This window comes from Impatiens glandulifera, chromosome 6 (assembly GCF_907164915.1).
Source record: "Impatiens glandulifera chromosome 6, dImpGla2.1, whole genome shotgun sequence".
Classification (NCBI taxonomy): domain Eukaryota; kingdom Viridiplantae; phylum Streptophyta; class Magnoliopsida; order Ericales; family Balsaminaceae; genus Impatiens; species Impatiens glandulifera.
In genome coordinates this window covers 22,099,845-22,124,511 of record NC_061867.1, presented here as the reverse complement: position 1 = coordinate 22,124,511, position 24,667 = coordinate 22,099,845, and the positions used below count along the sequence as shown (strand labels likewise).

At 32.1% G+C, this 24,667-nt stretch overlaps 2 protein-coding genes and 1 pseudogene across 2 annotated transcripts; 2 read left to right on the top strand and 1 right to left on the bottom strand.

The window, feature by feature from the left end:
* Positions 1–248: 248 nt before the first annotated feature.
* On the bottom strand, positions 249–3,658 carry LOC124943358 (annotated as a pseudogene).
* An 8,520-nt stretch (positions 3,659–12,178) lies between these two features.
* On the top strand, positions 12,179–13,731 carry LOC124942034 (activator of 90 kDa heat shock protein ATPase homolog). The gene is made up of 3 exons (XM_047482439.1): positions 12,179–13,156; positions 13,226–13,305; positions 13,401–13,731. The coding sequence occupies exons 1-3, from the start codon at positions 12,272–12,274 to the stop codon at positions 13,492–13,494; spliced, it is 1,059 nt and encodes a 352-aa protein (XP_047338395.1). The 5' UTR covers positions 12,179–12,271; the 3' UTR covers positions 13,495–13,731.
* A 1,507-nt stretch (positions 13,732–15,238) lies between these two features.
* LOC124941692 (enoyl-[acyl-carrier-protein] reductase [NADH] 1, chloroplastic-like) lies at positions 15,239–18,598 on the top strand. The gene is made up of 13 exons (XM_047482039.1): positions 15,239–15,432; positions 15,542–15,828; positions 15,921–16,030; positions 16,114–16,169; positions 16,253–16,337; positions 16,397–16,444; positions 17,005–17,079; positions 17,153–17,264; positions 17,368–17,419; positions 17,518–17,569; positions 17,776–17,833; positions 17,917–18,015; positions 18,316–18,598. Exons 2-13 carry the CDS (start codon positions 15,543–15,545, stop codon positions 18,465–18,467), a joined length of 1,185 nt encoding a protein of 394 aa, XP_047337995.1. The 5' UTR covers positions 15,239–15,432; position 15,542; the 3' UTR covers positions 18,468–18,598.
* The last annotated feature ends 6,069 nt before the right edge of the window (positions 18,599–24,667 follow it).

Below are 24,667 nucleotides of genomic sequence, written 5' to 3'. Positions count from 1 at the left end.
CATTTATTGAAAGTTCCTCTACTATTCTCCGTCCATAGCCCATAATCCATTATGTACAACAGAGTTCAAACACATTAGATCTTTCAAAATTCTTCAAAAACACTCACCCAACAACAAAGAATGCATAACCGTCCATGTGATAGGTTTAGATATTTTTTGTATCATTATTCTGAAATATAATTTCCATTAAAGCCTTGTAAGTTCTATTTATGACAGATGTATAAACTTTTGGAGTTCTCCCCATGAATCTATTTCAGAAATCGAGCTTGTAAATTCGTTTCCACAAGTAACCGGTTATAGTTTTGGATTCAGTAATTCAAGCTAGTGGAGATGCTTATGAACTATGAAACGATAGTTCTTTTTCTAGTTCAATAAATATTCTCTCATAAATATTAAATTTAGGGACAAGTGATTGATCATAGCGATAAGAACCTAATTCGTTAAAAAGAATGTGATCAGGAGATCCAAGATTGCTAACCTTGTCAATATACTTCCTAAACTATTGTAGTTTCAAATAAATAAGACTGGTTTACTGACTTGTACTGAAGAACTAAAGTTTTTAAAACTGGACAAACAGATATAGATTCAAAAAAACCTCAGGACTCTTTTTAACCAATCATTAATAAAGATTATTATATTGCCATTAGGGGATCCAAAAGGAACATGAATGACATCCCTGTTATTTACACTGATTCTTGCATCGCCCCTTACAGTTTTTTGGAAGCTTATAAAAGGAAAGTAAAAGAAAATCTCAATCTGATCTTTAACCTGGAACTAATGAGTCCAAATCCAACTAGACGATATAGGACAATTTATTCGTAATACTCCATCCTTCCGTGAGGTCTTCCTTTGGTGTATCCCATTCCTGCAATTATATTAAAGTTTGTTTACTTCTAGTATTGTTTGTTATAATGATACCATGTTAAAATCAATGACTCATCAAGATCATTTCTAATCATAATAACTACATTCCAGTTTGTTGTCACGTTCAGAATAAGGCCTGGAAAGTTAATCAATATAATAGCATAAAAAATATGACATTCACTTGGCTATTTAAAAAAACAAAAATATAAAACCTTTGATGATTAATTAGGTTATTAACATTGGTTTTGTCTAATCAAATTTAGTAAAGCTCACAAACTATAAAATCTATAAAAAAAAAAATCAATTCAATCCACAACTATAACCCAAATTTTAGTTATTCTATCCAATTTTGCACATAAAATGTTCACAATTTCATCCAAAAAATGCCTCAAATCAAATAAATGATAGTGCATACATTTAATACAAAATAAATTTGTTTTTGGAAAAATGAATCATAGAGATAAATTCCCACAAGAATGAAGTAGAAACTTACATTTCAAAATATGTCGATGTGTCATCTGTGAAGAATTAAAATTTGTTAATCATCCTACAGTTTGGCAATATTATGATGCATTCAACGAATACATAATTAACAATTGCATTGAACATGAATTCATTTAGCATTTATTTATAGAAATGATGAAAATATAGATTAATTTTAGTATTAGAATAGTGAAACAATGCCAAATAGGATCTAGTTTATATACCTTCTCCCATGGATAAGTTGTCTAGGCTACATGCACATTTATCTTGTGTACCAAAAAACTTATGTTTTTTTTACTATGAGACTTTATCTGTAAGGACATATAATAAATTGAATCAATAGAATATTGTTTGAGTTTCTCTTTAAAGGATGTACAATGAAGATAAACTTTACCTTAAATAGAATTAACTTCTCAACTGATTTCTCAGCTATTGAAAAAACATGACAGATTATGTATTAAGAGAGAACACATGAAATTCATCAACTAAATCAGCTAAACTGAATACATACATGACTAAAATGTTTTGTTAAAGTTAAAATTTTCCTTCATAAGTTGCTCAAACTGAGGTTTATAGTATAAAACAATTTCCATTGAAGAGTAATTGCTCAGATACAGAGACTTATTACATATAGATCAATAAACTGAAATGATAAACAAAAACTTAATTGTATGCAAATTATAAACAAAAAGATTATCACAAATTTAATATCAAACTACTACAAGAGTGTTCTTATAATGACTACACTTGAAGTATGATTTGTGACAAGGAATTCCATCTACAGACAAAGGTTGAACTTAATGATTCTTCTTATCATGTATTCACATTATAACTTCGTCAACTATCAATATAAACATATTAATGGAAGGAAATATTTTTAGTATTTAATCAAAATAGAAATTTTTAGATGATTACCACATATATTAGTACATAAGGACACCAAGTTTTGAGCAGAGTAATCTGCAGGAAAATGTTCCCAACTCAATTAGTAGAATAGCAAGATTGTCAACTTAAAGTGAAACAAATCTAACAAGCACAATTATCATTATCTAAATGAGAATAGAGTTCAATCCTTGCTCATTTAATTAGGTTCCTCTGTACCCTTTACAACATATTCTTCTAAAAAAATATAGCATTTACCAAGAGTTGTTTCCGATATATTTCCCCACTACTATATTGCAGACAAAGATGCAATAATCTTAAGAAATATTTCAGCGAGAAATACAGATAAAATCTTGAATTTATAACTACCATGTGTGTGGATAGAACTATCAGTAATGAGGATATATATTATACTTTCAGAAATAACTATGGGTCAACAGTGATAAATATTGTTATATGATAGTCACAAAGAAGCTGAGGCAAGAAAACCTCCATGTCCCACAATTTTCTTTAACTACATCTTATATAGTTAATGTCTCTTTTCGGAATTCACGAATAAATCGAGTCTGGGGGCTTAGGTATGCCTTAAACTCAATCTTTATAAACCTATCTAATTTGTCAGGTCAAAAGGAACAACAATTAAAAGAAAATATGACAAGACCATGGACATAATTGTCATGTCCTATGGAACAACTAAATACATAAACATGAACCCAATGGAAACCTCCAATTACCACAAACAGAAACATCAACATTCCTAAAAGAAAATAAATGCTTCATGTAAAGTATACCACAGACACTAACTGCCAAGAAGTTGGATATAGATAGAGAATTTATCATGTCCTTCGGGGATCTTTATTAAATGTTTTGTATTATCTAAATTGAGATCACTAAAATAATACTCCACCTGCAAAACGTTACAAAATATGATAAAAATGGAGCTTTTCTATAGACGGCAAGAAACAAGGTTGAACATACTATTTGAATTGCAAATAGACTAATCTAAAAGTTAACATGCAGTCCTAATTTTTTTTCCAAACATATCACATCACATGCTCTTAGATAGGCATCTTTATAGACGAGATCAAATACATACGCCTCTTCTTATCTACCCATGAATACAAGTAAATAACAAAGAGTAGTTTGCATAAGTCGGTAGATAAAGACTTAGTTAAACACTTCAACATTCAATAATCTCTGAGTAAGCTCATCAATATTGTCTATGAACAATACATTCTTATTACATGAAATGGAGATGTAAGACCTAGTAGACACGTACTAATCCGGGAGGCGATGATTGAGGTGGAGGTATCACAAGTTCACAACCCTCAGTTGAGTCAGATCGACCCTCGACAAAGCCAAGGTCATCGATAAACTCCAGGGCCTTAGCATTAAGCTGACTACTCGATCTGTTGTGCGATAGAGTCATCATCTACAAATCGTCACGAGGAGACTACAAAATATTGGATGCATAGGTGAAGAAGCTGATTAGATCGGTAAATATGGAGGGGTTAAAAATGAATCTAAAGGGTGGCCATGAGAAAGAAGGTGATGTAGTATTCAGATTTTCTTGTTATTTTTTCTAATTCATGATTCTATAATGAATGGTTTAGTAAAATCATATGAAAATGTCAATGGAAGTATATATTTTGTCTAATTCATTATTCTAATTTTTTATTTGTGGTGAAATGATATTGATTCTATACTATTAGTTTTGTTTAACTGTTGCAAACATGGTTACAATCAGAATTATATTATCTACTACAACTGCAAATAAATAGAATTTGTATCATATAAATATTAACTAGAGAGTTGAAGTTTGCTTCTTCAAAAGAGTTAATACTTTCCTAAATGGACTAAATTTACATTTAAACAATACCCTTGTGATCATTGTTTAGCAAGCATTATACAAACATTATGGACTGTTACAAAAATTAGTATGTGTGTTTTAGTTGGTGTATTGTAAAAGTGACTTGAGAGCAAATGCTTATCCTCTTATTAGTTGTGATACTTTGAAAAATTACATATAAATGAATGTTTTAATAAAAATTTAAGGGATGTTTATTTATTGTTTGTATTGTATTATCATTATACACAGGATGCTGAATCAACAATAGAACAAAGTTTTTTTTTTAAATTTAGTTATGTATTAATAATTATTTATATACATAAATTAAATCAATTGTTTTTGTATTTAAGTTTTTTTCTTCCAAAAGAAGACAATAAAGTAATAAAAGTTTTGCCTTCGCAAAAATAACGGAAAATGGAGTAAAAACAATTGTCATCTTCAGTTTTCTAGATAAAAAACTCTTTGGTAGGAATCAGAAAATTAGTAGAAAGAAAAAAATTGTGGTTAAAATATTAAGTGAACTTATTGAAATGGAGAAAAACAAAATGGAAGATATGATTTTACAATACATATGCAATATATTTACTTCAGCACATAGGCGTATTGATTTTCTCAATTTTTGGTTGTAGGTGGCAATCTTTTGTAAAACAATGGTAATGATATTTTATGTGGGTTGTAATATTTTGTAAAATAATGTTAATGATACTTTTTGAATTGATTTATGTTTTTTTAAGGATTATATTTATATCTTATTTATTAATTTGTACAGGTTTAGAAATGACAATTTCGATTTTAAAATTTCAAACAAATCATAAATAACGTTGGTAAAATAAACGGAAACTATTAGTTAACTGTGTCCGTAAAACAAACTGACACTATCAGTCAATAGTGTCTTTAACAAGAACGGATGTTATTGGTCAATATTGTCGCCCTTTATAGGGTCTGTTGGCGTTCGAAAATTCTGAACTGTCTTTCAATAAGGACGTATGTTTTTCGATCAATAACGTCCGTTTTTTCTAACTTTATATAACTTTTTTTACTAGTGCATATTGCTACAAAAAGATGGAATGACATATATGATACCAGCAACGACAACACCAACACAAACACATTTTTTTCAATCAACTCAAACAACTGAAAAATAAGGGGGAAATTTGAATCAATTATTAAGATACTAATAAAGACTTATTTAAGAAGCCTACTATACTGCCTCCAAAGAGAAAAAAAATATATTATAAACTACCACTCAAAAAGGCACAAATACAATCAATCTTCAACCCTATCAATATCATTCAGTATAGAAAAATGAGATTGAGAAATTAATTGCAAAATTGTTAGGCACCGACATTATATGATATAATAATAGCGCATATTCCTCCCCAATGGTGTTAGTGCAGAAAAATGATGCCAAGATGGGTGTTGATTATAAGAAAATTGAACTTGACAACAATAAAAGAAAAATATTCAATATCTTCAATTCACGATGTACTCAAATCCTAAAAGGGGTTGTATCATATTTGGATTTTATTTTGGAATATAAGTGTGTAATACTTTGAAATTAAGTAAACATTCTTAAGTTATCCTAACAATTTGTTAATATTTTTTTTGCTACATATTAGTATTTATTTAGTTTATCCTACCCTCGGTTGCTCCCTCATGAAAGTTGAATGAATTTAGTAGTTACAAATTTTTTTTATCTGTATGGTTATTCTCACTTTGTTCATAAATACAATTTTATCAATTCTTTCCTTCTAACCTAATTCTCGATTCTAGTTCCTAATAATGTGCCACTCTTTGCCCATGTGATGGAGCATGCATTGTGTTCATATATCATGCATCTTTTTATCAACTTTTAGTTTTCCATTATAAAATGTTAGGACCTTTGTTAGATGGTTTTGTTACAAACTTTGAAACAATCTGTTACTGACTGCTTATCAAAAACCTCGGTCCTAAAATATTTTATGCACTCGTCTCTCGGCCCAAGTGTCCATATGGGCCAGTTTATGTTTTTTATGGAATAATTCTGTTTTGTTTAGTTTCTCTCTTATTTCTCTTGAACTGAATTCTGTTATTTTGAAAGTTTGTTGTAACCGAAAACTCTGGGGTAAACCAGCCTCTTTAAATGGTGATGCCCACCCCACTTTTTGGGGCTATGAATTGAATATTTTGGAACTTGGTGCTCTAAGTTATCTCTCGGTCCTCCTCCCCCTTCTTGGACCGCTAGGTGTAATCTAGTGGTATTTCTCTTCTCCCCTTTGACTCTTCTCTCCTTAACCTCGAATTCTCATCTCATTCTATGTCCGCTGCGCTTGAAAATTGAATTATGTCCCTGGTCCCTACAATCAAGAACTTATTTCTTGAATTAAAGAACTCGAAAGGCTCGGTCATAATTTAAAGTCTAACATCTTGGTATCAGAGCTGGCCGATTCTCAACATGGTAGAAACTCGCCAGTAATCAGAAATGGATGCGCTCAAGGCCCTTATTGAAAACATGTCCCAACAAACAGCCGCGATGCAAGCTGCCATAGACCGAAGATTTGATGCGGCTGAAGAAAGAATGGCAGCCTTTGAGAGCGGGGCATCTGGAAACGTGCAAGAACCCCTCCACAGACCCTATGATGATAATTCTTGCCACGGTCCTTCACCATTTAGGCCCCCGCACCCTGGCCAAAACTGCGACCAACACTATGCTCCTCCTACTCGGCTAACCAAGGTCGATTTTCCTCGGTTTGATGGGTCGGATGTCGAGGGCTGGCTAATTTCTGCCGAACAATTTTTCAGAGTGGACAAAACTAAGGATGCCACTAAATTAGAAATCGCCCCCATTCATTTTTCTGGAGAAGCAAGAATGTGGTACGGGTCATATCTTCAAAACCGAAATCATATGGAAGCCTTATCTTGGGACGTGTTCAAAAGAAACCTTATGACTCAATTCGGGCCCTCTATACATGACACACCAATGAGACAACTGATGAATTTAAAACAGGTTGGGTCGGTTCAAGAATATAATCTGCGATACATGTCGATCTCTCAAAAACTCTACAGCATGCCAAAGGAGTACGTCATAGATTGCTACTTGTCCGGTCTAAGGGAAGAGATTGCGAACTGCATCAGGTTGCGATTCCTGGATTCTTTAAACGAAGCCATGGCCATGGCTAAAGTCCAAGAAGCAACATATCGGTCCTTAATGAGCAGTGGTAACTTGTACAGCGCTGAAGCACCGTTGCTACCCACGCCATTCAACACAGCCGGGTCGAGCACCAATACTGACTTCAAGAATTCATCATATGGGTCCTCTTCAAATGCAAAACAGGGCCATGTTAAGCAATTAGACCCAGCATCAATGGATGAAAAGCGAAAGAAGGGCCTATGCTACTCTTGCAATGAAAAATGCCAACCAAACCATAGGTGTAAATCAAAGTTATTCATGGTCTCGGCCAATCAAGAAGATCAAGAACCTGACCAAGAACCTGTTTTAGATGATCTACCTTCATTGCTCGGCTCAAGGGATGAACCAGCCATATCCTTACATGCCTTGACCGGGTCTAAAGCTTTCCAAACGCTCTAGATTCTTGGCAAAGTTGGGAACCTACCGGTGGTGATCCTGATTGATACAGGCAGCACCCACAATTTTATCAATAGTAGGATTTTGGAGAAAATAGACCACAAAAGCATAGCAACCCAGGTGTAATCAGTTAGAGTGGTCGATGGGTCTAATGTGTTATGTTCTAGTATTTGCAAGGACTTGAAGTGGTCGATGGAAGGCAATGAATACCAAACAGAAATGAAGGTAATTTCCATGGACGGATATGATATTGTGTTGGGAATTGAATGGCTGATTACTCTAGGCCCGTCTTCTTGGGACTTTGAAAAGCTGACCCTATCCTATGAGAAGCAAGACAGAACCACAGTCCTAAAAGGAATTCCTCGGTCGCAGACCAGTTTGATGCATGGAAATCAGCTGGAAAAGACCCTAGATGAATATATTGTTGCTGCCAAAATGCAAGTAAAGAGTAAGCTTGAAGGCCAAACTGTTTCACTCTAGGCATTGACCTTGGAAGATATTCCTAACAATTTAATTAGAAGCTATGGCTCCTTTGATGCTGCTGTTATGCTGGTTCAGGAAAAAGATTTGGCCTGGATTTTTGAGCCAAGTATGGAGTTTAATCGAAGTGGGAAGAAATTATTTTTACACCAGGCGCTGGGGACATTGCAGCAACCAAGGCCAGCTCTAAACACTGAAAAACTTGACCTTAGGTGCACAGAAATTCCTCACATGGGCGGAGTGGCAAGCGACCCGGCAGCGCAAAGGACCGCAAGGACCCGGCCAGTTCCACTACTAAAGCGATTCTGCCGAAAGTTTTTTGAGAAAATACGGTCTTATGTTGCGACCCTTGCTGAATGTGCCGAAGCCCAACTGAAGCAATAGTTTTGAAGTTGAAGATGCGTATTAGAGGCTGACCAGTCCATGTTCTTTTCGTCGAGGGCGACGAACCTCGAAGGGGGAGATTATGTTACGGGCTGCTCATCAAAAACCTCGGTCCTAAAATATTTTATGCACTCGTCTCTCGGCCCAAGTGTCCATATGGGCCAGTTTATGTTTTTTATGGAATAATTCTATTTTGTTTAGTTTCTCTCTTATTTCTCTTGAACTGAATTCTGTTATTTTGAAAGTTTGTTGTAACCGAATACTCTTGGGTAAACCAGCCTCTTTAAATGGTGATGCCCACCCCACTTTTTGGGGCTATGAATTGAATATTTTGGAACTTGGTGCTCTAAGTTATCTCTCGGCCCTCCTCCCCCTTCTTGGACCGCTAGGTGGTATTTCTCTTCTCCCCTTTGGCTCTTCTCTCCTTAACCTCGAATTCTCATCTCATTCTATGTCCGCTGCGCTTGAGAATTGAATTTTGTCCCTGGTCCCTACAATCAAGAACTTGTTTCTTAAATTAAAGAACTCGAAAGGCTCGGTCATAATTTAAAGTCTAACACAATCTCACACTAACATTAGATAAGTCTACCATACCATCTGATTCTATCCCAACAAAATGAGAAGAAAGTAACAAAGGAATTGTCTGAATTGAGTTAAAGACTCTAAATTCAGTGTTATCACCTCTGAAATAAGTAAATAACATGTTTTATCATTGCTAACACATATTATGTGTGGGAATCTGTTATAGATTCTAACTAGACATTTTCTTATTCATCTTATCATATTGTTGGGTATAAGTGAGTTTTTAACTCAAAAATTGAAAATGGATAGTTCCATTGATTGTCACAAAGCATGATTTGTGACAAAAGAAAATTATCAACAAAATAATATTGATTATGCTAAAACATTAAATTTAGTTGCAAAACTCACTATTATTTTGTTGATTCTATCTCTTATTGTTACCAAAGTGTTGACCTATTTAGTATCATTAACACTTTTTCCCTCTAATACACTTATAAAATAGTCTACTGCACACAATCTCATGATCTACTTTTATTATTAATATTTAAATCTATTTATGATTTAAAACAAGCATAATTTGGAAGCATAATTTAGAGTCCAAGTTAGACATTGATCACCATTTTTTTTCACATGGAACCAATATCAAAATATATTTTGGTGTACAAATATAATATTGGGTCTTTTGGCATATCAATTTTTACTTTGTCAAAATGTAAAAAATAAAATTCACTTGAATTTTTTTTGATATAACTTTTTGTTTGTATTATGCCCTAAAAATTTATTAAAATCTTTTATGAAGTGTTATGAAAAACTGAGGTAAAGATATTAAGTTTCTTAAGATTATTTTGGATGGAATAGATCTATTAATTCTTTGAATTCAAATATAGGTGTAACAAAATAATACTTTTAAAAAATTCAATATTTTCAATTGATCACATCATTTCCACCTATCTATTAGGTTTGAATGATGCATTTTTACTCAAAAACTTGATATACATTTATTATATTCTCACAAGCATTTGATATCAATACAATAAAGCCCATGTTACTTATACTTCCTCATTGTCTAGTTGATGCTCTTCAATACTCGATTCTTATTAGTGCCAAGCCCATGTTACTTATAATTCCTCATTGTCTAGTTGATGCTCTTCAATACTCGATCCAAGTTTATTTTTGTGTCAACAAAATTTGTCAATTAATGCACGCATGCCAACTCTAATGTCAAGTCTCACAAGGATGCAGTATCTTATGTATCTTCGCAACACATTCTATAATAACTATTTTATTATTTATATTCTCTGATTTAATAAAATATTTCGACAGTTGTTCAAGTGCATATCTACGTTAGAGATGAGCCTACTCCCAAATTTTTTTTCACGCTCAAAATTTGATATAACACTCTAATTTTTATTTTTTTTAATTTCATTAATTATTTATTTTTCTAATTCTCAAAAATTGGTAAAATCTACGCTAATCTACCTATTTTATTCGTAACTTTCTCAAAAATATTTTCAAATCCACTTCAAATTATTTTGGAGTCCATCTCATCAACTCGCCCTTACTTTTGGGCACAGGGACACGACAACCAATTCGATCCGAGTAATCCACCGCTTTATTTTAAAAATATGCCTGAAGAAAGATAGGGCGAGGCCAAAAAGCCGTACAGTGCTAGTGTGTCAAGTATAACGAATTTCAAGCGCAGGTCCAAGAAAACAAACGTCTGTTTACAGAGGTTGTTTGTAGTTTTCTTGCATCGAGATGGAGTTAGTATTCAGTGTATTTTAGTACACGATTTCAAATCATGCTTCGCATTCCAAGAGGAGCGACTCTTAAATGTTGTCCTTTCTTTCTGTTTGAGGTGTCACGGTCCTCGATCAAACCAACTGATACTTTGATTCTTGATTCGCGAACCTGAAAAGACTGTAATTCAAAAGCCTTAGTCTTCGCTTCGTCGACACTGAACTATTTGACTTCTTCCTTGTGTAACCATAAGGTGAGGTCCATTACTCTCACTATCTTCAAATCCTGATTTCGTTCATGTATTCAACTACGTGCTGTTATATTTTCTTGACAATAATTTCATTTTTTAAAATTAAAAAAATAATAAATAATTTTTGTTATTATATACAAGTTTACTATAACTTACATTTTGTTGGCTCCAATTAATTTTGAAGGTTATATGTACAATACCATTGAATTTCAAAATTTGAAGGTTATATGTACGACTTTTGATAATATGTACAATAACATTGAATTATATGTACAATAACATTAAAAGTTACATGTTATAATTATTTTTGAAGATAAAAAATAATTAATTTGATTCATTTTCAAAACACCTTAAATTAAATTAAAGTTTATAACGGTTAATAATGCTAGTTTTATATATTAAAAAATATTAATTTGACATTTCATAATCATACAAAATATAATAAAACTATTTTTCACTTTTATCAAATAGTCACAAAAGAAAAGATGTTCCTATTTAATAGTTTTACACAAATTATTTGTAAATATTCATTTGTGTTGTTTCAATTATAATAGTAAGATGTTAAATATAAGTTAAGTTAAATATAAATTCAATTCAATTAACTATTTATCATAATATAATAATACTCTTTAAATTATTTTTTATAAAAAAAATATTTTTTCAAAATTACTCCCATCAATAATTTTTAAATAAATTAAAATTTATTTTGAAAAACCTTATCTAAATATCCTACAATTTTGGTGTACAATTGGATATCTAAATATTTTGTAAAATCAAGAAATAAATCCTTGATTATTATAAAAAAAAAATATCATCAATATTAGTTGAGTCTTTAAAAAAATTATTTAACAAAAAAAAAGATAGTTGAGTTTTTTGAATTATGATATATTTTTATATTTAAATTTTAAATTTTATAAAAATAAAATAAAAATATTTTAATATTTTGATTTGATAAATTAAAAATAATTAACATATAATATAAAAATGTGAGTTTTAGTAAAAAAAATAATAAATCAAAAAAACAAATTCCTAAAATTTTACAAAATTTACATTCCAATTTTTATTTTTAAAATTTTGGAAACTTTTTATTTTCGATCAATATGATTTCTAGAATCTTCCAATCGTTTGATTTTTCCGCACTTTCGTCTACCCTAACATCATTCACACTAAAAGCCGCCTCCGCCTTATTCTCTCTTCGGTTTCTCTTATTCATTTCTGGTTCAATTTTGTGAAGATCCTGTTTCATCTGCATATGGCTAAATACGGGGAAGGAGACAAGCGATGGATTGTAGAGGATAGACCAGATGGTACAAATGTCCACAACTGGCATTGGGCGGAGACCAACTGCCTTGATTGGTCTCGAAATCTTCTCACCAAACTCTTATCTGATCAAACATTGCTCGACGGTGAAGGTAACATTCATATCAAAACAAAAAAGGTCGAGAAAGTCGACGGTGAAGCCTATCTTAACATTCGTAAGGGAAAGATCATCCCTGGTTACGAGATTAGTCTAACTTTATCATGGGTAGGCGAGGCGAAAGATGCTGAAGGTAAAAGTTTGTTGATTTCTGATGGAACAGTAGAGATCCCGTATATTGCTGATGAGAATGCTGATGAAGATCCTGAAATTAAGGTTATGATTAAGGACGAGGGTCCGATTGGGAAGAGATTGAAGGATGCTTTTCTTGCAAAGGGGAAACCTTTTGTGTTGGAACAAGTTAGAGCTTATGTTGCTGCCATGGCTAAAGGTGGTCCGGCAAAAGATGATGAATTGGAGGTTAAGAGCAGGAAAACAGCAGCTGCAGCAACTGGTGGATCTACAGTGGCTGTTGCTGCTGCTGCGCCTGTAAAAAAGGATGAGATGAAGAAGACTAAGAAGAAGCAGAAAGAAGGGTTCAAGACGATAACCATGACTGAGAAGTTTAGCTGCAGAGCGAAAGATTTGTATGAGATATTAATGGATGAGAATAGGTGGAAGGGTTTCACTCAAAGCAATGCTAAGATCAGTAAGGAGATTGGTGGGAGTTTCAGTATTTTTGATGGGTCAGTTACAGGGACTAATGTTGAATTAGAGGAAGGAAAGCTGATAGTGCAGAAATGGAGATTCGGAAGTTGGCCTGATGGAATTCTATCAACTGTAAGTTTCTTGCTCTCAAATCTTTGAAAAACATGGTTCTTGAAATTGATATACTATTGCATTTTATAGGTTCGTTTGACATTGGAAGAGCCTGAACCAGGATTAACAATTGTGAATCTGATCCACACAGATGTCCCGGAAGAAGACAGGTTTATATTTCAATATACAAATGATTTTCATATTTTGATAATAGTATAATACTGCACTGTTCTTGATTCTTCTTGTTAATTGGGAGTGAATGCAGATATGGGAATTCAACAGTGGTGGAGAACACAGAGAGAGGATGGAGGGATCTGATTTTGCTCAAGATTCGCTCTGTTTTTGGATTTGGACTATAACAACAAGTAGTTCTTTCTGTCTCTTCTTACCAATTTATGAGTTTCTTGATCTCTATTACCTATGGGTATCTGTCATTGCCAATTTATCAGTCTCTAGACACAATAATGTGTTGGGTATTCTTATTCTTATTTTTCTAGACAGCAGATTGAATTCAGTATTGGATGATTCTGTTCATTTGCTAGTGCTTAAACTTTTGGATTATGTTTGAGTAGCTAGGTTAGATGGTTAAGTCCTTACAATTGGTGAGTTTTCTTTCAAATGAAAGACCATTGAATTTGTTTGGTTAGACTAACTATTGTGAATTTGGAATGTGAAAAGAAGCTTGAACATAGCTTACATTCATTGGAAGCCTCTTGTGCAACCAAGAGTTGTAAAATCTAGCACAATTAGCTTAGAACATAGGAATTTATTATCTAAAATGTTTCGAGTTCGATTCTCATATAAAATAATCTATGTTACTTCGGTTGGTGCTATGATAACCGCCCCCATAATTGAGATGTGCACAAATTAGTCTCGGGTATCTGATGAGTTTGGTTAGGCTCGTCTCTTATATACTCTTACAAATATCAGTAATTTGTTAGTATTTAGTATCTGTTATAACCTAACTTTTAACATATAATGAAACTTTTCTTCTTTGTTTAGTTTTTTTTTTTTTTTTAGTTTTTCTTCTTTTCGAATTGGGGTTTCATTTAAATTTATGGGTTATTTTCTTTTCTTAGTTTTATATAAGTTTTCTCTGCCGATTTTTGCAGTTTCACCTTTTGTGTTTTAATTTTTTGATTTTGTTATATTAGAGTATTATTTATGTGAATTCAAAACTCAATGAACCATGATTATTATTTTAAATTATTTTATTTATATATGACATGAAACGGTTGAAACTGAAAATGAGTTAAAGATAAAAATAAAAATGTAATTATATTTATGTAATAATTTAAAATTTAGTCATTTTGATGTAATGTAAATTATTATATAAAAAATATATATTGGCAACTTTTTATAACTTTATATGTTTTTTTTAACAATGGAACAAAGTTTTGTTTCTCTTTTTTATCATTCATATTTGTGTTGATATGTTTTTTATTCGGTTTGATAATTTATTTTTCCAAACGGTAATAATTTTTGTTTCAAATTTTTTAATCGGAATAATATCTCTATAACTGTTATTACTCAACTATTTCGATTGTATTGTGATTATTATTTAAATTTTATTTTATTATTTTCAATAAAAAATTATTAGAATTGATTTTTCATATATAAGAAGTATTTTTCATAATTTATTTGAGTTTCTCACATATTTATGTCATACATGTAAATTATTTGTAAGATTATTTTTGGCGTTACTTATTAACTCTCGGTTAATGATAATTTTGACGGTAACTCATAAAGATTTTTTCGACACTGTTGTATTGATTCGTTTAACTTACTTTACTTCAACATTATCGTTTAAGAATTCAAATAAGTGTTGAAAATTTATTTATATAAATGGTTTCTACCCTTTGTATTTAAATCAATAATTAATTATATATTTTAATTTTCTATTATTTACTAATTAATTTACAATTTTCAAAATCAATTATTTATATATATGTATATATAAAATTTAAGGTAAGATATTTGTGATACATGCATTCTCTAGGGTAAAAAACAACATTTCTCATTCTAGTATTAGCAACTTATGAGTTATGACTTAACATCTCACAACTATTAAAAGTGTCCAACAAAGAGAAGAGGGGCAAAACAGTACTTTCTGCATCGACGTCTCCAATGTTCAACTGTCCTGAACCACCATCCATCAACTTCGATTTCATCGAACATCATAAATTCACAGTACACAACAGCTATATACTATATAACCTTCATATATCATACTTCCATCGCTAATCTCTATACCATCACTTCTCCATTTCTCGAACACAACGATCAGCGTCGGAAAGGTATGCCATAGTTTCTTTTGTAATCTTTGAATCGACTGTTTTTTCACTTACAAACATGACTGATTCAGATCTGTCTTTTCATGCGAACTAAACTATCTTTTACTTGAAGAATGTCATCGACTGTGTTCTCCACCCAGCAAATTATACAGAGCAGATCCTCTCTTTATTCCCTTCATGAAGTTTCTAAGCCAGGTCAAATGGTTTTCTTGACCGCAACAAAGAAACCCACATCCTCATGGTCAAGATTCACTAGTTCAAATCATATTTCAACAACCCAGTTCTCGAAAAGCTTCAACCCTGTTGTTCCCTTAAGGGTTCAAAGTATCATCCCAAAGGCAGTGTCTGAGTCAAATGACACGGTGGCTCCACTTCCTGGACTTCCAATTGATTTGAGAGGTTAAAATAGCTTAATATTTTCATAAGTTATAGCTAATTATTGAAAATTTGAAATAGAAGAGTATTCTTAGAAAGGGTACAATTGATTGCAGGGAAGAGAGCATTTATTGCTGGTATAGCTGATGATAATGGATATGGGTGGGCAATAGCCAAATCTCTTGCTGCTGCTGGAGCTGAGATTCTTGTTGGTACATGGGTGCCTGTATGTTATCTTTTGTTATGATCTGAAGTTGTCTTTAACCTAAAAGATGTGTTTAGTTTCTCATATAAGTTTTTTTGTTGCAGGCACTAAACATATTTGAGAGCAGCCTTCGACGTGGGAAATTTGATGAATCACGCAAGTATGAATGAGTGTGAATTCTCATTTTTTTAACTTAGATTTATGCTGAACTACATCTATAAGATTTTGAACATTATTTTACAGGCTGCCAGATGGATCACTAATGGAGATCACAAAAGTTTATCCATTGGATGCAGTTTATGACAGTCCAGAGGATGTTCCTGAAGATGTATGTTTATTCTTCTTCAATATAATATAAGAATGTTTTTTTAATTTTTTTATCTGCAGGTCAAAGCAAACAAACGTTATGCAGGATCCTCAAATTGGACTGTAAAGGTATCATTTCTTGATCTTTCGTTCACTTCAATGAAACTATGTGACAGAAGTTTGGGCTGGTTGAAAATGGTAAAATGCTTAGTTGGCTAGTTAAGGAGTATGAGAGAAAAGAACTTTGAATTTTTCATGCATATGTTGGAAAATTGTATTTTGTGATAATATGTCACAATCCCATTAGAAAATTGCCAATCAGATTACTTTTGATCATGATACATACTATAGTGTGATTTTGTTGCTTCATTTTGTAAACAAATTATTTTCTAGACCATGATTCAAATTAGTGTTGTTTTCTGGTTCATTTAGTATATAATTTTTGTATGGATCATGATCTGATTTGGCTATAACAATGTAGATATTTCGGATCATATTTTTTTTTGTATAACAAAACAATGTGTTATATTCTTTACCGGAATGAATCCCCCATTGTCGAGAGCTCAAAGTCATTTATTTTAAGCTACATTAAGAATTATGATAAGATCACAATACATAATACATGAGTGAATAAGGAAACTACGAAGCTGATCCCTTTTCCATTAAACAGTTATATTTCTTTTATGCAGGAAGTTGTCGAATGTGTTAAGCAAGACTATGGAAGCATTGACATACTTGTCCATTCACTTGCCAATGGACCAGAGGTCCTATTTTCTCCCTTTACATTCTATTATTTCTTTAAAATTCTATCTCTTATTGCCAATGAATCATATACAGGTCAGTAAACCTCTACTGGAGACATCTAGAAATGGGTATCTAGCAGCTATCTCGGCGTCTAGTTATTCCTTTGTATCACTACTTAGGCATTTTCTCCCGATAATAAATCCAGGCATTATTTCGTCCCAATCTCTTTTTTGTGTACACTGTTATCATCGCTAATTTGGTAACACAAACATGTAATGCTGAAGAATTGACTCAGTTCTCTATTGCAGGTGGTTCTACAATTTCCTTAACATACATTGCTTCTGAAAGAATAATTCCAGGGTATATATATGTCATTTTCGCACCTCGACACGAATCTAACTCTCCTGATAAATTCTTGAAATATGTTATTATGGATTTTTAAACTCATCTTCTTTCAGATATGGAGGAGGGATGAGTTCTGCAAAAGCTGCACTTGAGAGTGACACAAAAGTAAGTCCTCTGTTTTATCAAAACAATTTATGTTGATCATGAATAAAACATATTTACATACACTTTTTTTATGTTGATAAAATCTCTTTTTCAATCTTTTAACCTTGACAATTTTCCAAGAGATCGTGACAGAATACTAGGTTCTAAATATGTCAGCTTTTTTCATCATTTTTTTCCCGATTACTAGACTTCTATGTATTTTGAAGGTACTCGCTTTTGAGGCAGGACGAAAGAACAAAATCCGGGTCAATACAATATCTGCAGGTAATATGGCTTAAAGCCAGCAAGTTTTAAAAGTTTTCACTTTGATACTACTACAAACTGAATTTTGCATTTTGCTTAATCAGGCCCACTAAGAAGTCGTGCTGCCAAAGCTATTGGTTTCATTGAAATGATGATTGACTACTCAGTAAAGAATGCACCCTTTGCAAAAGAACTGTCTGCAGGTGGGTTTCAATCACTACGTTTACTTTGTGCATTCTATTTATTTTTTCCGCAAAGTTCTCAGATTGATGACCTGACAAATTATATCCCAGTTCAACCAAATGGACAAAAAAAAGCAACATAGTGGAAGCTCTAAGTGAGTGGAAGCTCTATTTTTCCACATTTCCCTCCATTGGAATCTACAAATTGACTAATTTTGAAAGAGTTTCAAAACAATATTTGCTCGAGAAAGAATTATAATTTTTCAGCTTTTAACATGGGATTAAATGCAACCTTACTATGCTTTCGATTAATTGGAACAGATGAAGTTGGGAATGCAGCAGCTTTCCTTGCATCACCTTTGGCTTCAGCAATAACTGGCAGTGTTCTTTACGTGGACAATGGCTTGAACGCTATGGGAGTTGGAGTCGACAGCCCGGTTTTCACCAATCTTGATATTCCAACTGGTAACTAGATTACTCACTTCTACACCAATTCAGACTAATCGGCTATTATGAAGAGATAAGAGTGACAATTGAGCATCGTTTCTTTTTTAGTTATCTGTCTCGCTTTACATCTAGGTTCAGTCTCAAATGGACTATCAATTGGGAAATGCCTTCTACAATTAATAATCTTTTGGCTATTTTAAGACATTCTCTTGTGCTTGTCTTGTTCATCCTATAGAGAATTTTCTTAAACCATGCATGTCTTTAAGATAGATGACAAGCTGACATATTTCGTTATCACAAGTTCTTCATACTAAATAAGGCCATAGATGATTATTTTTTTAGTTTGTATTTAGTTGAATAAATCAACATTAGAAAACAAACACAATTTTCATCCCAAATTTCGTTACTTTTATGAATGAACTTGGATAAGGAAAAACTTATATCCATATTAGGATGTTACAAACATATAAGCAAATATAATATAATAAAATGAAATCATTTATCAAAAGGTTGATTTTAGACATAAGTTTGACTCTTAAATCAGTTTCATACTTCATTGTCTCCCTTTTTATTAGAATCTATTGGTCTAATAAATTTTGTAGTGATTTAACACTTTAATCACTATGGAAAGTACTTTTGAAACCACTATTAAAAGAAAAATGATATGAAAGATTTTTTTTCAAAGAATAAGGAGAATTAGCTTCCTAATATTTTAGGGTTAGAAGGGTTATTCTTTACAAGAAGTTATATTTAGTTGCATATTTTTTACCAAACTAATGTCTCCTCCTTGTAAGGTTTTTTATTTAATTTATACCAAATCAGTTTTTCAATCAATCACTTTTCATCAATTACATCACTCATTTCATTAATCAAAATATTAATATACCCTCTATTTTAAATTATTATTTTTTATTTTATTTATATATATCAATACTCTTTAAGTCTTTTTATCAAAAATAATCATTATCTTCTCAAAATCATCCACAATCATTATTTTTCTCTCTCTCCAGGTTATTCAAATAACTCCAATCCAAATAAGGCCTAAGAATGATTTCAATGCCATTTCAGTGCCAATTTTTATCTTATATATTAAGTAAGAATAATATGACTTTAATGGCATCAATTGCCTTTGCCTTAATGAAATTCATTTCAAAAATGAATCCATCTTTAATTGGCTCAAAATGAGTTTTCTAATGAGATTATGCCAAATGAAGTTAAATGTACTTAGCATTTGTAAAGCCCAAACTAATTTCCAGCAAGAAAATAATACTCAACTAGTTACCCCTTTAAATTCACAAATAAACTCAAAATTAATCCAAACTAATGAAGTTATTTTTGCCTTCTCAATATAAATATTTTGTTTGAATTTTAAAAATTAGTCCTACCCATAAAAATTAGCCCAACCCATACAGCCTTCTATGATGTTATATATGCTCCCATAAAAGGTTTTACACATAGACCTCAGGTTTAGGTCATTTAGTTTAAGGAACCAGACTACAATAACATCGTGTTAAATAAAATAGAAACAAACATTTGGGTTGGTTAGCGAACTTCATCTTCAACCTCCCGTTGCTGCAAATTCTGCGGTTTCTATATCTTTGGGGAGTTTTTGTTCTTGAGCAAGGAGTTTAAGCACAACAAACCTGTTTTTTTCAATTTCACAATTTAAATTTAGATATTTTCAATATAAGATTAAAAGAATAAATTAAATTCAATAAAAAAACTTTCAAATTATGTTAGTAGTGAATCTTAATTAATAAATTAAATTAAAAAAATTAAACTGCAATTGAAATATATCAAACTAAAATATATCAAATTGAAATTTATAAATAAAATTAAGACAAAATTAGAACTAGTCTTAAATCCTTCCTAAAATGTTATAAACTTTTTGTACAGATAACGTTCAAACAACCGCACATACAAAATGAAAATTTAGACAAAAGCTTGAAAATTAAAAATTGTGAATATAATTGACCTTTTTTCCTCTTATATTTATTGTCTTGTTTGCGTCTCAATGCTTCTGCCTCACAATGAATTCTGACATATTTTTGAGGATTTGTTTTTGGAATTTATACTGGTAAATAACACTACTATTAGTTTGCCCATTCAAGTGGCTTTTCTCACTTTTTTTTCACTTTTTTTTTTCTTAATCTCTGCAAAATTATAAAATAAATTAAAATTAATATATATTTATTTTATTTACCTTATTTATTTGCATAAATAAACTAACATTAATATATATATATATATATATATATATATATATATATATATATATATATATATATATATATATATATATATATATATATATATATATATATATATATATAAACATTTTAGCCTATTTTTTTTAAATTTTATTTACACATATAAGTTAAAATAATATTTTTAATCATAAATTAAATCATTGAGTACTAGTATGGAGATAATCGATGCTTGACGCAATGTCGATACATCTAGCGGCATATTTGGCATATTTGGCTGCTTAACATGTTTCAAGTCCTGTTTTGTGTTGTCTAAGCTCTGGTGCATGCTAAATCTGCATATGAATTCCTCAACTAAGTCATCTACTGTTTTAAATTGTGCCACATTGTTTATCAAGTACCATATGAGGGCAACATCATCGAGATATCTTGGAAAGATCTGGAGTGAAGTTAAAGTTTAACTTCAAAGGGATCATGGATGAGAGATAATCATTGATGAAGAATGATTGATCAAGCAATGTAACCAAATATACTTCTTAAGCTCAAGCAATGTAAAATCATTTAGGATTGTGGCCTTTTCGACGCTTCTAATCCTACTTTCTAATCGCCATATGTCTTGACATTCTTTCCTTTCATTATTTTGTGGAAATCGACTTTCATCTTCACATGTGTAGTCTAAAGCTGAATAATATTTTCTTTTTGCGGTGTAGGAGGTCTATTTGTTGAACCAGCATATATCTCTCCATAAATCGAATTTTCTTTTCCTTCAGGCCCTTTTCCTCTTCCCCTATTTCAGTTCTTGTAATCGGACCTCTTCTTTAGTTGACAAACATTCACTATCTAAATCAGAATCATTATAGTACGTGACTTTATCGATGACGGGTTCGACATTAGGTATAGGTGGATTAGAAAAGTTATGAATTCGGAGTTCGTGTAGGTTTGGAGAGGGGTTCTGGTTCGTTCATAGATGTGCTTGCATGATCTTAAGCTGAGTTGGTGGTTAGGAGCGCCATTTGCTTGGACATTTGGGCGATCATCTCCTAAGGTCTATGAATTCGACTCTTGTAACAACTTTGTTTTCTCTTGGCTGTTCCTCTATTTCAATGCTTGTAAATCACCCTGTTCTTAGATCACTCTTTCATGCAAGCATGGTTAACCCGCGGGTCAAGAAGTAAGGTTAATTTGTCACGTGATAAGCCATATCATCGTTATGCACATATGTGTTTCTAAAGGGAAATGGACGTCTACTTTATATTCCACATTTATGCGAAAATGATATATTGTATTAAATGTAAGGGTTAATGTCAAAACACACAATCAAATGATTATAAACATTCCCACACCCTCTTCCTCACATTTACATTTTGCACTCAACTGCTTTTCAAGGATAAGCGAAGGAATAACGTCCAATACATTACAAAATGACATAAAGGTGAATCTAAACTACACTCGATCTCGTCTTTTGTCGTTTGCTTGTACTCGTCTTTTTCTGAGCTTACTCCGCCTCTTTCATAGCATCGCCCAAATAATTGATCCTCTTCTTGGATACCTTTACTACTTTTGTTTGGCTCCATTTTTCGAAGTGAGAGACGTACATCTTGTAGTCGAACTTTCCATCTCTAGTCAAGACATTCATTTCGAAGGGAGGCATCGTATCTTGGCCAAATTTCCTAAACAAAGGCAATGTGTAATATGATATAGTGGACTCAAATTCGAAGAGCGTGATTAAGGGATTGTCATCCATCATGTGTGCCATCTCTGATATGCGATACCAAGGCATGGTATGTCATATAGGGATGTCATTCTTGATTGTAGGCTTCGGGTTTGCCAAGTTCAAAATATCTCCTTGGGTTATGGTGTTGAACTTGAAATCTATTGGTAAAGGAGGAATCGTCTTGATTATCGAGATCAACCATATGTTGAGGACCAATTGTGCACCTCTCATTGACATAGCATTGGGTTGATTAGGCTCGTTTAAGCCCAAAAGTGTCTCGGCTAGGATAATCCCAGATGGGTCTTTGCTTCCCCCTTCCATGTGGTACGCCATCTCAAGTACTTTGGCTGATGGTTGTTCGTTGGATGGAGCTAAAAAGAAGTGGGCTAAAAGGATTGTAATTGTCATGAGGTTCGACTTTGCGAACCTAGGTATAACTCTGTCTTGGACCACCAATGCGTGCCATTTCTTGATATTGATGACACTTATCTTGACCAAGTTATCCGATGTAGTCTTTGTGTAACCAAAATCCTCCTAGAGAACCTTCCTTAACGAAATGGATTCTGATAATGGCTTAAGGTGTAAGAGTTTTGCTCTCCTAATCATAAAAATTGCTTAAAATTCCTCCAAAGTGGGACATATTTGTCTTTCCCCAATGTGGTGACTCATTAGCCTCTCATTGACCTTAGATCCAATAAACTTAAGTGTTCTGTCTAACTTAAATATTCCAAAGTTAAGAGGGTGATCATGATCATAATCCGCAATCCAAATGGCCAACTCTCATTCGTCTAACATAGTTATACCTACAAATTAAATAATCATTGGAGACCAGGTTAGTGGATCTTACTCTATTTAAGAGGTTTAACGAATGTTCCCTTATAGTTAGGAAAGACTAAAGATGGAGTAATCAATTATGTCTACTCTAATTATGTGGCAATCTTGACAAAATAAGATCTCTCATAGGTTTTGTTGTATATTAGCGATTGTGCGATTAGTTGGAAGGCTATTGTTACCTAATCGCACATTAGAAAATCATAATAAATATGCACTCTTTATAAGAGTGAGGCTAATAAACTATATATATCTTTATGGGTATCTTTTGAGTTTGTAGTCTATTTTCCTCACTGATAACGGTACTCGAGTTTGGGGAATTACACGTGGTATTAGAGCCAACCCGACAGTAGAAACAAAGTGTCATGGGAAACACCTCTTGAATCCCGTAAGAACAAAGTGACACTTGTGTCACTTCTAGAGTCCTAACTGGGGAGAATAAGACTATGAATGAAATCGCGACGAGGACGTCACATGAATAAGTTGGGGAGATTGTGTTGTCCTAATAAAAAAATCACAATAATATGAACTCCTTAAAGAGTAAGACTAATAAACTATAAATATCTTAATGAGTACATTTTGAGTTTGAGATGTGATAGCCTAGTGATTTTTTTGGAGGTATTTGTAGTGTATTTTCTCACGAGTAACGATACTCGGATTCAGGGATTACGGTTAATCTACATAGAAAAATCACATTGTCTATTACAAAAGTAGAATGCATGACTATTACAAAAATTTGTAAAGAAACTATTTGTTTTAAAAGAATATTCAAGAAACTCAAAAAGAATTGGCATATTATGATAACTTTTTGATGGTTAAAGTTTAATGAAAAATTGGTTTCATGAAAGAATTAATCACTTTGATGTGCAATATCATTTTTTTTTGTATGTGATGCAATTGTTCATTGTAATATTTTTGCGACCAATATTGTACTCTTGATATCAATGTTGATATGATAATGGAAACGCTTCTCATTCCAAAATTTGAGCATTTATCGAACTTAGTTGATAGCTATTGTGTAGTAAGCCATAAGGATTTTTAGAAGAGTTGGAAACGATTATGCTTGTTGTCGATATTTTTTAAATTCCGTTTTATTTTGTGATACTCGATCAGTGTTAACGTGGAAATGTTAGTCATTGTGATACATATCAATTTTGATCGGGGTCCAGTAGGATAAAAAAACTTAGATTTTAGGCTATGCTTGATCATATGACATTTTAAATGTATAATCTTAATTAGGTTTCCTTAATATCATAATTCTTTAATCTCACATTTTAATATATTTTTAATAGAATTGTGAGTGCTTTCTCCACTATATTTGTTTTCTCATATCTTAAATTTCACGTATATTTTACGTTATTTACATATTTTTATTTATTATTATTGCATATGCACTTATAAATAGTAATATAGAACTCTATTTTATAACAACTTACATAGTTGAATACATCAACATCAATCGACACATTTTATT